At 43.6% G+C, this 15,055-nt stretch overlaps 1 protein-coding gene across 2 annotated transcripts in view; it reads right to left on the bottom strand.

The window, feature by feature from the left end:
• Nucleotides 1-15,055, bottom strand: part of C8H1orf21 (chromosome 8 C1orf21 homolog) — a 105,590-nt gene that overhangs the window by 59,330 nt on the left and 31,205 nt on the right. For both annotated transcript variants that reach the window (XM_032192158.1, XM_032192159.1), the window contains exon 2: nt 7,028-7,233. In XM_032192158.1, the coding sequence (XP_032048049.1) occupies nt 7,028-7,121 (94 nt within the window). In that variant the 5' untranslated portion in view covers nt 7,122-7,233. The remainder of the gene's footprint in view (nt 1-7,027; nt 7,234-15,055) is intronic.

Here is a 15,055-nt window from a genome sequence, read left to right as displayed (position 1 = left end):
ACAAAGTTGTTGTTAAACTAATAAATACAATTTTATTCAAAAGGGACACTCTACCTTACCACGTTTGGGATTTGTTCTTCAGCAACAGTTCTTTTAAAATTAATTAAAAAAAGAGTGAGGAAAACCAGAGTCCAGTGTAATCAGTGTAATGTGGAAGATGCTCACATACCGCGATGTAGCTCTGCCCTACAATGCAACACACTCAGTTCCTTTTCCTGGTCTTTTAAACATTTAAGCAAAAACTACTTCACAACACAAGCTGCTGAAATCACAAACAACATGAGAGCTACCCTTTCAGGAGCTCAGCTGGAATTTGCATTTATGCAATGAAAAACTCCTCCTTAAAAATGCACTGTGATATTTAAAGTTTTGCAACTCTGCCCCCTGAGACCAGGTTTTCAGAGAAAGTGCCACTCACCTCCATGCAGGGCAGAATTCAGTGCCACTGGAGTGAGCACCCGTGGTTGTACCAGATGTATTTGTTCATGTTTGAAAATGTCTTTAGAAGTTATTGTCTCAAAATATCGGCTTTGGTATTAGAACACTGCATGGTGCTGGTCCCTTTATGTATAATCACTACTGTTCCTAAAACAGGTAAGGTGTGACACTGCAGAAGCATGGCAAGACAGACATATGAGCTGCAGCAATTACTCACTGAGTGCTCATCAGCTGATCAAGATAGTCAATAAAATAAACGCTGCCAGGCAGAGTGAGCTGAGGGTTTGTGTGAAGCCTAGTGCAGAAGGACCTCATGATCATGGCATGCATTCAGGGGGAAAATGACGGAAGTTATGTCCTTAAGCTACTTCTTTCTAGGCAGTTTGAGTTCAGTATGGGCGGCCACAATAAAAGACAGCTTGGCCAGAAAAAAAGAATCTCATTCTCAACTTTACCACTTATTTCTGACAGTCAAGGGAAAAAAAGAGGTAATAGGAAGATATTATTCACTGAAAATGCTTTCAATACATTTTTCTTACTGCAGTTTTTATCTAAAAGCTTCACTACTTAAGAGCTTCCAATGTGTGGAAGACCATCTGCAGAACTGTATGCACAAGAGCTGGATGGAGAACGACAGGCATGGGAAGTTATCTCTCATTATTTAAGGATATCTGAATAGTCTGCTGGGCTCACAGGCCAGCAAACAACAAGCGCCCCAAACAATCTGAGACTAAGCTTTGAATAAGATGATGCTTCTGGTCCTGCCAGTCAAGGAAAGAGCCTTCAAAGCAAACTCATCTCCACAGAAGTTCAGGCACAAGATTTTGGGGGGAAATTATGCATATTTAGGAAAGGTAGGTCCAGCCTCAAATTTCTCTTCCTGTATACAGTGGGTATGTTTTAAAAGTTTCAGTTATTTTATCACCTTTCAGCACTCCATTTAAACTTAATTATTAAGTCGGAGCTCTGCTGTATGCAGCAGTGGGCAGATGCCCACACGGATGAGACACGGCAGACACAAAGGTGGAAACAAGCAAAGCAGAGGTTATCCGGAGTGCGACAAAGCTGTAAAACACACAGGCAGCAAGAAAAACTCATGATGACTTGAAAAAGTCTTTGGGTTTTAAACTGTGGCATAGGTGAACAAGAACCTAAGCAGAGATACCTGCTTCCAGCTCAGTTAGAGCAGCTCCAGAGCAGCACCTCTGGGTGGCTCAGATGAACTCCTCCATCTGGGGAGAGGAGGGAGCCCTCCCTGCCAGGGGGGTCTCTGCTTTCCTGACACTGCAGACTGGCTGCCACCATTCAGGGCAAATGTTCATCAATCAGTTTTTCAATCTCATTATCATACCTCAATGCTAAAGATTTCCTGTTCTTGCAATGTCCCTGTTGTTCTGAGATAAATTGGTTTAAATACTATTGTGCTTTGCATTCAGCTTTATTTAGACTGGCTTAGCAATTGGAGCTGCTGCTAGTAATATACATGTAAATCCTATCTGGCAATTGCAGCTCTGATATTACCAATTTGCCATAAGAGTTTTTCTCTTAGAAAAAAAAACTCTTACAAGAAAAAAAAGTGTCCAGGAGCTCCATATAAACATCTGGATTAGAATCCCAGATTAATGAACAGATTCTAAAGTAGTTTTTACCACAACACATTACCAATTGTTTTCTTACACAAAAATTACGTCAATAATTACTGCTCCCCTAATGAACATCACATGATTTTTTTTTTTTTTAAGGAGCAAATATAATCTAATCTAACAGAGATGTTACATTATTAAAACATATCCTGAAATCAACAACACTCAAAGCTCTATCATGACATTTTGTTCTTCACTGGTATTTACAGTATTACAGTTCTTACGTATTGCTCTGGAAATCAGCTTTGAAGTAAAATGATGAAGATTTATTATTACTATCCTTATTAGAGGGATTTTAAAGTCATTAGAGACCAACAAGGCATAATAATCATATTATATTCAATCTTCTCTAGAACATCTCCTTAGATAGGCCTGCTAACTCAATTATTTAAATATACATTACAACAAAATGCAGGGTGCCTTCTACAGTTTGGGATGAAACAGAAATTTTAATGTTTTGTTTGCAGTTAACCAGAATTTGTTCCTACAGAATCCATGGGTCTCATGGTGAGTTTCTTGGTTTTAAACATGAGGGATTCAAACAGACAGTGCACACCTGGCTCAATGTGTCTCCTCAATTGAAAAGGACATTAAAATCTGGGGAAGAAATAAGGCGCTAGAGCATAATCATAACCTGCAGTGACTTTCGGAAGTCCAAAAAAAGCTCTCACAGAAGTGTTGATCTCTCCAATAGTCATTAGACTTGGCTACAACCAACCACCAGCAGTAAAAAAAAGGAAAAAGCATTCAGAGGCTCTGAGGAAGAGCGAAAGCTGTGAACTGCACCACTCTGAGCAGCTCAGAAAGTGTTCCCTGGATCCAGTGTCACCTACAGTCAAGCAAAACCCACTGGCCAGGAAAAAATGAAAATCCAGACATAGTACACCTGATAACTGTCTCCTTTTCTTCTGCAGAAGGTTGGGTTAACCATAAAACAAACATTCCAACCCCTAAGGACAGCTTTGGAAATGTTAAGTGATCTTCAGACAGGCCACCTTTGGAGGGCTCAGAGGGAGGGCTCCAGAGCAAATACAAGGCTCACAGCGTGTAAGATGAGTGGCAACAAAAAGGCAGAGGGCAAAGCTGCAGCCTCACTGGCACTAGTAATGCCTGCAGGGCTTCTCTGCCTGCTTCTGCCCTGTAAGGAAGAGGAGAAAGTATGGAAGGACTGCAAGGATGTTCACAGCAAAGGAAGGCAAAACTGACGACAGTAACGATGCTCTTCAGGGAAGTTCTGTGATGTGAGGAGAGGACTGTTATCAAAGGCACAGAGGGCAAAAAGCTGCATAGCAGTTACTGATGTCCTTTCCACCCTTCCTTTCTCATGAAATCCTGTTCCATGACTTAGAGCTTACCTAAAATGAGAAGTCTGGAGACATAACCACGTACACAGTTCTGAGACTGCCTCAATGCCTTCTTTGGTTCAGACAATGAAGGATATTTCCCAGACTCCGCTACACGTACAACAGACCTTGTTCTCAGCAAGAATCCATCTTTAGCTACAGCCACACAGGTCTGCTCCACTTACCCCAGCAAACATCCTCATTCTAGCTACATCTCTTTTCCATCAGTAACAAGCTGCAACCTACTAACCCCAGGCTATGACTAACCCCCTTCTTCTCTGACCTCTGAAACTTCCATCATATCCAACCTTGGCAGCAAGGATGGTATGGAGCAGCCACACGCTTGGCATTGCTGTAGGCAGGCACCAGCAATTCTCATTTCCTACCTGAAAAACAGCTGCGATGGCAGTGATGGCTATCTCCTTCATCCCTTGGTAGGTAGGTCTTCTTGCTATCATGAAGCCACAGTTACAGCAGTGCAGCCAAGTGAAAAAGCTCTTGAGAACTAGAGGAGACAGAGCTCACAGAAGATCACAGGAACATCTGCTTGTCAGAGCACCCACTTGTGGAAAAGGATGGTGTGTGTAAAAGCTAGAAGTTATTCCAGCTTTGTGGCTCTTGCTTTCTTTCAACCATGCGTTACAAAAATCCTTAAGTGGCAAAAACACTCCCAGCAGCCTAAGGCAAAGGTACGAGCAGAACTAGTGAGAACCAAGTCAAGTATTTTCATCTCTCTCCTCATTCAAAACAACCTACTTAATGCAAAAGCAGGGTGGAAAACACAGTCCTTACTACTGATTCCTTTGGGAACTTGTCTGCAGATGATGTTCAAAGAAGAAAGAAGAGTGCCAGTTCCATCTCAGACGCGAGGCAAGCAGTGAGGGGCAACACACTGTACGCCACGTCTTTCAGGTGAGGGAAGGTAGCACCAGCACCAAGGTGTTTTCTTTGAATCCCATCCTTGCTGTTCCAAGTGCTTCAGGATTTCTTCCAGTTACAAGTCCTCTGAGGCAAACTCCTACCACAAAACTACCTTTCTTAGCAACTGACTCTAATTAATTCCCTTTCTATTACCTTCTTGGTTCATCTGATTTCTCTGCCACTCACCTTGGTCTTGCTTAGTTCCACAGTTAAAATTCAATCCCTACAGGCTGTAGAGATGCTCTGCTCTTGGCCACTGGCTGGATGAGACACTTCTGTCACTTCCAAGCAGTAAGCAAGGAAACATTCAGTATGTCTTGGCACCTGGCAGTGGATGGGGAAAAGCATGATGGAAGTATTGCAGTGTTCTCTATCCTTTGTTGACTCTCTGCATCCACCCCTATATCTGGGAGCTTATTCTGCTACGCTCCATCATCCTAGCTGCAATTACCATTCAAATCCAGCACGACTACGCTCTCTCCTTGCAGGGAGTTGGTTGTGAGAGCCTTCTGACACAGCGCAGAGTGACTTCCTCCTTGATGACTTACAGAATAACTGCAGATACGTTACATAGAATTCAGGTCTCACGCCAGGAAAGTTTAATAGAAAATGAAGCAGGCAGAATACTCTGGGCTGTCAGACCTACCTTGTACCAAATAATGCAATCAGCCACTACAATTTACAGCACGGAAGAAGGGGGATTAGGAACAGTACTCTCTCGTTTGATAAATGTCTAGGCATTTGGCAAGTCCAGAAGACTGTTAACAAGGATGATAAATATAATCTTAAGGTGTAATTTTCTTGTCTCTATCTTCACATCAAAAATCCTGTTCAGGAACTACGCAAGGCATGCTACACATGAAACATGCCACTTCCAGCCAGGCATCTAAGCTTCCTGGAGATCATTTATAGGTCCCAAAAGGATAGCAGTAAAGCCAGGCACCTCCAGCTCACCTTTCTCATTCACCCAGTTCCTGAGCTGAAGCCTGTCCCTCAGCAGCAAGGAAGAAACGCACCTTCTGTGCCCATTCCAGCTGTCACTCAACAAATCAACAAGTCCCAGACACCAGTGGTAAGTAAACTCTGCTAAAAGAGGATCCGTTGCTCAACTGGATTTTTACCTATCACAAACAGCGTACCTGAACTAAAACACGTACCAGAAAATAGATGACTGCAGGTAGTATTTCTGATATTGGAAGATCTCTGTAAAATAGGGAAGATTAACAGTCCTCAGAAGGATCCCAGAAAAGCTAAATGATACCACTGACACCAGTCCAGCTCTGCAAAGTGGCAATTCTTCAAAATCCCTTCAGTATTCTTGATCTTCTGCCTCCAGAAGTTACTTTAATTTTCTTGTCATTAAAGTTAGAATCTTTTGGCAGTTTAAAAATACTACTAAAAATGCGGAGACACGTATTGCCAAAACTGCTCCATTGCTAAACGTTAGCTAAAAGATCAACTCAAATTCCTTTCAGAAACTAAGAGAGCTTTTTGTTCATGACAGCACTTAAAGCCTGTTTTAAATAAAACTAACATACTGAACTCAGCTCCAAAACTGGCATCTTTCAGGCTCATGAAGAAGTACACGTGGGAAAATAACATGCAGTTTAGGCTTGAAGCTTCCTGAACAATTTGTTTCTCTTCAGAATAATACTTCGGGTAATCTTACTTTGGGATCAATTGCTGGGAGCCAGCCCCCAGAAAGGTTGAAAAAGTAAAATATCATTGCTTTTGAAATTAAGGGGAGGTATTTTTTGCTGCTAGATGTGTCATACCCACTTCTGCACAAACAATTGCTATAAAAAACACCAGAGAAGAGAAGTTTGGCATACTCAGTAGCAATGCACCTATTTTAAGAACAGTACCAAGTTGCTGTAGTCACAGTAAGGAGTTTTCAGATAAATATCTGGGCAGAACTAGAACTCTCATTTCTGAATAATCTTCCAGACAGTTCCTAATATTTTAAAAACTACATTACCATTTAGATCATTATCTAAAAACTACTGAGCCTGTATTGTCAGAATCTGGAGAAATAATCCTGCAGTTGGCCATACATTTTATCTACAGACAACTTTTCCTTTCCCGAAGCCTAAGTGCCTGTGATCAGACCCTGACTCGAGACCTCTGCCCACACAGTGCTGGGCAGTTTCCATGCCATGCTCCCAGCCTCGCAGTACCACCGACTCCTTCCCAGAAGGGTATTTCCAGTCTCACTGTACCTTCAACTCTTGTTTGCTACAGGATTCCAGCATTAGTGTTTTATTGCTTTACAGAACAATAGTACTAGGGAATTCTCTTTCTTACTAATTTTTTTTTTTTTTTACTTTGTTTTTAGTAAATGAGTCAAGCATTTTGGCACCTAATGACAAATATATACACACAGACATATATATATAAACATAGGGGGGTTGTGCAATTGGCTGTCTTTGAACTATCCTAGTACTTGAGAAGTTAAAGACAGGGCAGTACTGTACGTCGTTCAGAAGGTTAATCTGCCGCTAAGGATTTCACCTCAACCTCTACTTCAGCTACCATGGCACTATCCCTAGAAGGGTCCAAGTGCATTATTATTGTGATGTAGTCTAACACTTCCCTTTCTATTTTGTGAAAGGTTAAGGCTCCCAAAAATACCTTCCAGACCATTTGTGATGTTGGAAAAAGGTAAAATCCCACACCACTTACCACCAAACACATCGCCGTTCTGATAGTTTTTCCCCTTCTGAGTTTCCTCTTCATTTTGAACAGTAGAAACATGCTTGGCTGACGCACAGCCCATAGCTTCATTCAGACAGCTCCAGCTGGACTGAACCACAAATCATGTCTAGAGACGCATGCTCATTGTTTTAAAAATAATCCACCTTCCTGCGTGGTTGTCAAGAGGCTTTTACCTAAAAGACAGCATAAGAGAGAAAAATATTGAACTACACGTATTGACAACGTGGAACCGCTAAATGCAGTGCTTCCAGAAAGCAAAATAACGGGGTTTGAGGAATACGAAAGCACAGGCTGTCTCCACTCTATTACATTTTTAAAATATATTCAGTAATACCTATCAGTACCGTATGGGTGGAGTCAATCCTGAAGTCCCTTCCAGCCCTTCTCTTTAACCTGGGGCTAGAAGAAAGCAAGCCACACACAGATATGTTTCCCACCCACCCATCTATTCCCACAGAGTGCTTTTCTTGTTTTCTTTTTTTTTTTTCTTTTTTTTTTTTTTTGAAAGAAGATGATAAGAAACTGGCAATATCTGCTTCTCCCACCCCTTTAAACAATCTACCCATTAAGCCAGATTCCTAAGAAAGTGTTTTGGTGATTAAGAGCTGCTAACTGCAATTGTTCAGAGAAAATAACCCCCTAAATCAATTAAAGATCTTATGTTAATAGATGTGAAAGAGGAGAGCCAGCTCTATTATCTTTTTCCTATGTGATCATTACTCTACCAGATCTGTAAAAGCTCTGCCTCTCAAAAAGGCAGCGATGCCCATTTTAAGACAGAATAACGCTCCCTGAAGAACCCAGATGTCACATAAAATAAAAGGGAGGAGAAAAAAAGCTAGCTTACAGCTGCCCTGACGCACCCAGTCCCTGTCCTCTGCAGCCCTCCACGCATTTGCTCTGTGTGACAGCATCCTTTTTTTCCACCCTCCCTCCCAGATACATGCCCTGAGCACAGCCTTCCCCTTCTCCCATCCTTCTCTCCTCCCTCAGCTCCCAGTGCTCAGCGGCACCCCGCTGCCATGCGTGGGAGGGAGTGAGCAGACCCTGAGCTGCCTTCCCTCTTCCAAGAAATATATGTATTGTTTTGCCCTATAAGGTTACGTATGTTTTTTTCAGTGCAAACCTAGGTTTTGCAGGAGAGGCCAGGATTAGGCTAGGGAAGCTCTCTGCTTGCTCAAGCAGTGGCCGAGGCCCTTCTCCAAGCTGCCTGCAGTCTGCTTGGCAGGGGCACAGACAGAGCCGTGGCCCTTCTGAGAGCCAGTTAGTTCTCAGTACCGCTCCACGTGTCCCCTAGCAGTCAGTGCCGGGAGCAGGCTGTCAAACTGCACTGCCACGTGTGCCTCCTCTGTCTGTAAACCCCCGTGGTCCTGACATCCACCAGGGCGAGAAGCCGCTCAGCGACACAAACCACATGTACTGCATCACGTGGTGCTGGTTTTGGGGAGGGGATGTTTTGGGGGGGCTACACAAGCACCAAGCGTGCAGAAAATTAAAGGGTTCAAAGCAAGCTGCAGCACCGTGTAGACATCTCAGTTGCAGCAGGGATTATTCAGCTCCAGGGCTTTGCCACTGCAAAAGGGCAGATAAGGGAAAACGATGAAAAATGTTAGAACAGGGTTCACCTTAATCACTGATTAGTGCCCTGTGATGGCCCTGTCACCCACAACCAGTTGCTGCAGAAGGGAACAGGAGCAAAGCAGTGCAGAACAAGAACACCTCAGGCTAAAGCTCTTTGGGGAAGAAAGGAAAAACCATCCCCAGCCACATCTCCTGCGGTACCTTGGTAGCATGCACCAGCCTTCCTAAAAATACGGCCCCGTCGGAAGGCAGGCTGTGATGGAAGAGAAGCATCACAAATACGGGAACTAAACATTTTTATCCTTTGCATTAGCAGTGTCTGAAAAGAAATACACACAACTAACACTTGGATACTGGGCAGCAACTTCTGGTGCCAGTAAACAGGGTTAAGAAAGCTCTTCCGAAACGATCTCCCACACACATATCCAGGTGCATTGCTGGGACAAGCGTTAATACAGAGCAGCAAAATAGATGACACTGCAAAGAAAATCAGCATTAATTCTGCAGAAGGGAGAAAATCCGTGACGCTCCAGCTCTCTTCAGCCTTTCCTGTCCCAGCAGTGACAAGGTTCAGGAATTGCTCCAAAATGAGGGGCTGGTCCTCATCCAGTGGGCTGCCTGCTGATCGTTTTGGCGATGCAGCACTTGAAACGGCAGTGGAATAACGTGTCCACGTGGCCTGCTCCCCCACTTCTTCTCAAATATAATTTTCCCTTTTGTCTTCCTAAGCATTTTAGGGGCATACAGATTTCAGAATAAAAAGCGTAAGAAAACCTCCAACCATTTGCTACTCATGTTCACCACCCACCATCATTAATTATCAAGATTTGAGAGGCAATTTACAGGCTCTGATCTGCAAAACGCTAGTGAGAAAAACCTCTTCAACAGATCAAAAGTGTCTACACCACCCCCAAATAAAATGTGGCAGCTTTACTATTAACATCTTCGGTGCAGGTCAAGAGAAGATGGCTGTACCGGCTCTCAGATGCTGCATTTGGTCCCCCAAGTTTCATCTGAGTGCTTTCAAAAGGGGAGCTCGTTATTACGGTAGATATTGCCATTGGAAACCTTAAGCAATTCCCTGATATCAGATGGAGCACGTCCAGTGTTTTGCAGTAAATGAATGTTTATTCTTCTATTACCAGAGGTGTATTTGTTTTCTTTTTTTTTTTCTTTTTTTTTTTTTCCACTGAGATAACCAATCTTTCATCTTCTTCATGTTGCAGATACATCTACAAGCTTCTTTCTGTGCTGACCACACAGGAAATTGGGTAAAAATTTCACAGAGCCAAAGAGATCAAAGCAATGAGCTTTCTGCACCTGTGAAAAAAAAAAAAACCTACGCTACACAAGAAAACCACCCTATCTTTTCCTGTAACACAGCGTAGTCCAGACAGAACCCAAGGATTTAACTTACTGCTCTTAATTATATGTACTTCTTATAAGAAATAGGTCTACTTGGCTTTCAAGTTATTTTTTCTAATCAAAGAGAGCAGCACCATCTTCTGAATTTGCATTCCACAAGGGTCATCGGAGGTTAGCACCACAGTCCCTCCACTACGATATCCTTCCTCTTCAGCTACCCTCACCCACCTGTGCCACAAACAATGGCTTTTTTTATTGTTTTTCAACTGCCAAAAGACATTTTTGAGCCAAAAAGAGAGAACTTTTGCCTTTGAAGTGCACCAATGGCCTAAGGGAATAAGAAGAAAAAAAAACACACAGCTCTCTTCCTCCTTCTTCAAATTATTCAAGCCAGTATTGCTGGTGGATAGCAAAGCAATATTGAAAATTAAGCCATGAATTACTAAATGAGAGGGGTAAGGTTACAGGAGAACAAGGGTGGCAGATGCTGGAGCAACACCTTGCAGAGGCAGGAGGGGAAAAATAAAAGTCAGGAAAAAAGGAAGAGTGAGTAGTGATGCTCTGTTCCTTTGAGCACACGGCCACAAAGTACTCCCTCTGCCTGCTGATATTACTAGCCATGATATTAAACCTTTTCTCCCTTCCATGAACCGTTTGCCCCATGATGCATAATTCCTGTGCTTATTCCTGCATTTTAGTATCCAACTGGAAACATGCTGTTCTGGCCAGCTGGGCGAATGCAGTGGCAATCTTGATGAAGAGAAAAAGAATGAGTGCAGTGCTATAAAATTAATAATGCACAAGGAAGCAAAGAGAAAGCACACCATGTTTGTATAGCATTTTACTCGACCTGCACTAAAAATACCATCAACAAACTAACCAAACCCAGCCAGTCAGTCGGACGGAGGTGGAATTGACATTTGAAACACAATTTGCGTGCATCCTCCTTGCAAAGCCACGCTCAGCAGAACTGGTAGCTTAACCAGTCACATTGCAAAGGACAAACAAGAAGACTCTGATTTGACAGCTAAGAGATTGGGCAGAAAAGGCACATAAGCTCACTTACCTGGCTTTCCCTAGCAGGGAGGGCCTGGCTTGAATGAATGCTAATAATTAGCATCACCAGGTTATTATAAGAGAGACTTTGTCCCACTGAGGCTAATATTACCACTTCTGTGTGAAAAATTAGTGTTTTTTGTTTGTTTGTTTGTTTGTGTCTTTTTTTTTTTTTTTTTGGGCAGTCAGCATTTCTCCAGTGCATAGTTTTGATGTATGAAAGCAACAAGTGTTTTCTGTACAGAACAGCTCTCGACAGCAGCATGGTACTTGTGGGAGCGTTTGCTCCCCATTCAGTCTCATAAGGGCAAAGAGTAGTAGTGAGCCCCTGGGATGAGATTTCATGCACAGTAAATTAGAAACGAGAAAGGAAAGGGGAATTGCATTTCAGTCTTGCTCTGAATTCATACAGGGTGGGTTCAAGTGGCAGCAACTGGAAAAGACCTGCTACCCAGGAGCAAGTCACAGGACCTACAACTTTTGCTTTTTCTACGTAAAGTTAATTAATTTTTTCCTGTTATTTTTCAAAACCCCAAACACCTTAGGAGAAGCAACAGGAAGACTACCACCACCATTACAAAATGCAGTTCAAACATCTAAATAATTCTCCTAGAAAGAGGGGGAAAAAATAACACACAAAATATTGAAGACACATGAGACTTTGCAAGACTATGGGCTGGCAAAATCACGCAGGAGACAGTATGTTTCTGGTGAGAAAGCAAGCGTGTTGTACAGTGTATTTCACCTGTACAGCTGTTTCCTTTTCCACATCTGTCCCAGTGCTACAGCTCTCTTTACCGTAGTAGATGCTGTTACTCTCCCAGGATTTCCAAAGAATCAGGACTTTCATCCTACGTTCTTGTCCTTCACAGAAAACAAGCCCTTTTCATTAAAAGAAAGAGGACATGGAAATTAAGCTGCATTTCCCACTTCTCTGTGAGCAATTGCTACATCTGCTACAAAGACATTACAGAATCACAGTGGAGAACCTTCACAACAGAGAAAGCATTCAGGTATGGCGTTTTGCTATCAAACACATTTCAGAGCCTATTTCAGAGCTGGTGGGTTTCTGCAGTATCTCAGTCCATTACACAGTACTTCGTTCAGGTTACAGTCAGAGCTAACTGACTGAAAATCCAATACAACACAGCTTTAGGGACCTGATTAAAGGCAACAAGACCTTTTCCATTGACAGTTGATGGCCTGAGGTCACTTTCTAAAACTCAAGTTTCAGGGAAGAAAGGTTGTTTTGTAATTTACTTCCAAAGGGGTTTCAGAAACAGCCTGCTAGTGATCTCATTCCAGCTAAGCGCGCACGTGCAATGGGAGATACTAAGCAGGACGACGGAAAAAACAGCTTCAATTCTTATTACAGGAGTTTCCTGATATCTAAGCATCATCTCCACTGTAATGGGTAGGGTGCCCAAGTGCCTCTAAAGTATAAAGAAAACCAAGAATAAGCTCAGCTCTCCTATTTAATTTAATTTCTGTCTTCATGGCTTAAAAGCAAGATACGGTTTACTGAGCAAGATATAAGAGAAAGCCCTGAGGTATGGGAACTGTGATTTATGTGATGTTCTGTACACATCCAAGCACGGGTCTGAACATTATTTCACTTTTGAAAATTCCTCTTGCTTTGCCTAATTAAAAACAATTTAAAGATGCAACTATTACACCTCACCAATCAACCACATCATTTAGGATTAAACTTAAATAAAATGATACTATACCTGTAGCAGCAGCAGCAACAAGAATGTTTGATTTGGAAAAAAAACTTGAGGGATAGTAACCACCCAGGGAAAAAGCCACTTTGCCCTCCTGAATTCCCCCTGCCCTCTTCCCATCAGTTGCTGGGGATGCACATCCAGCTGCACACATTGCTGACAAGCCTTGGTTAATGCTGCAGCGCTCTCCAGCACAATGTCAGAGGAATCTTGCCATTAACTGGTAATGGCAGATTTGTTACTTGTATGCATTCTTGCTGTAGATAAAAAAGTAGTTCCCGTGGACCAGCATGCATTTTTTTAAGCACAAGGATTTCTGATTCAATTAGCTGTAACTGCATGCTTTCAGGGTCTTGCCCTCCTTTGGACCCCTTGATCTGTTGGTATCCTAACAGCTCCACAAGAAAAAGTCCCCTTGACTCAGTTAGCTGGTGTTCCAATTGGTGTTCAGTAACGGGGTGTTCCCTGAAAAATCCCCTAAAATGCATATAAAATCATTAAGGCTACAAGAGACCTTCAAGATCATCTGGTCCAACCATCACCCTACTACCAGTGTCACCTGCTAAGCCATGTCCCTAAGCACCACATCCAACCTTTCCTTAAACACCCCCAGGGACGGTGACTCCACCACCTCCCTGGGCAACCCGTCCCAATGCCTGACTGCTCTTTCTGAGAAGAAATGTCTCCTCATTGCCAACCTGAACCTCCCCTGGCACAACTTGAGGCCATTCGCTCTAGTCCTATCACTAGATAACTGTGAGAAGAGGCCGACCCCCAGCTCACACCTTCCTTTCAGGTACTTGTAGAGAGCAATGAGGTCTCCCCCGAGCGTCCTCTTCCCCAGACTAAACAACCCCAGTTCCCTCAGCCACTCCTCACAGGACTTGTGCTCCAGGCCCTTCTCTGGACCCGCTCAAGCACCTCCATGTCCTTCTTGTAGTGAGGAGCCCAAACCTGAACACAGCACTCGAGGTGCGGCCTCACCAGAGCTGAGTACAGGGGGACGATCACCTCCCTGCTCCTGCTGGCTGCACTATTCCTGATACAAGCCAGGATGCCACTGGCCTTCTTGGCCACCTGGGCACACTGCTGGGCCATGTTCAGGCGAGCATCAACCAACACCCCCAGATCCTTTTCCTCTGCACAGCTTTCCAGCCACTCTGCCCCAGCTTGCATGTTATTCAGGTTGCTGGCAACCTACCCTGTACTTTGGTCTGATGTTATGTTCCTGCTAATGTGACTGCTTTAAATTTCCACGTATGGGCAGCTGTCTCCTACTCAGCGCTCCTGTGCCTTTATCCCTTCACCCCCAGCCTAGGGATCTATTTTACCTCAGAAAAATTGTGTTTCAAACAAATTCAATTCTTCCCATTTGAAATTTTAGGGAAAACACCACACACAATTTTCTACTTAGTCAGGTAAACATTCTCTAGATGTTGCTTGTACTTCCTTAAACCAAAGCCCATGCAGAATACTACTTACGGAGCAGTGCTGGCTACAGAGGAGGTTTAGGAACGACTGTGCCAGCATTTACACTTTGCCCATGAACGCCAGCTTGGCAAAACACCTGTAGCCCTGAGCAGAAGGGCAGCAAGGGCAAGGACACCATACCCCTTGGAGAAAGTCTGGTTTGGGTTGGGTGCTGTCGCCCAGCAGCTTCCAACTCCTAACGCACATCTGCTCCCAGCCACTCACGTTGTCCGCTCTTTAATGGATGCTTGGTCCCAGCAGTGTGAGCAGAATGTCTGCCACTCCACCCTACCAGGACATCAAGGTCACATCACGCTGCGCCCAGACTCCTCTTTGCAATGGCTTGTTTTGGCTGAATTCAAAGCTATTTGCAGTCAATCCAATCAAAAGTTTTTAAAAGCAACCGATCTGGCTGCTGCTCTGAAACGCAGCCAGGCAGGATTTAGGATTAACCAGCAGCTGATGCACAGCTGGCCTGAAACCACTTCTGTGTAAGTGTTGCAACCCCTCCAGGTCAGCAGATCTTCAGGGAAGCATCAATGCATGCATATGCCATGGCAGTGACTCCTGCACGCACACAGCAGCAACTCTGCGATTTTGATTTTTAAATAAATTAATCACTGCTATTCACTACTGAAAACTAAAGCTGGAAATGACTCGAGGACCAAGACCCATTCAGAGGCATTTCGAGTAATGCTCCTGACCCCCTCCGCATGGCAGATGGAGCACAGTGCATCTAAGGAGGAGCAGCAGTAGCCGTCTGGCTGCGAGACCATGAAGTTTTCAAAGGCAGGGAGCT

This window comes from Aythya fuligula, chromosome 8 (assembly GCF_009819795.1).
Source record: "Aythya fuligula isolate bAytFul2 chromosome 8, bAytFul2.pri, whole genome shotgun sequence".
NCBI classification, from domain to species: domain Eukaryota; kingdom Metazoa; phylum Chordata; class Aves; order Anseriformes; family Anatidae; genus Aythya; species Aythya fuligula.
The sequence above is the reverse complement of the archived record's forward strand: the minus strand, read 5'-3'. Positions and strand labels throughout refer to the sequence as shown.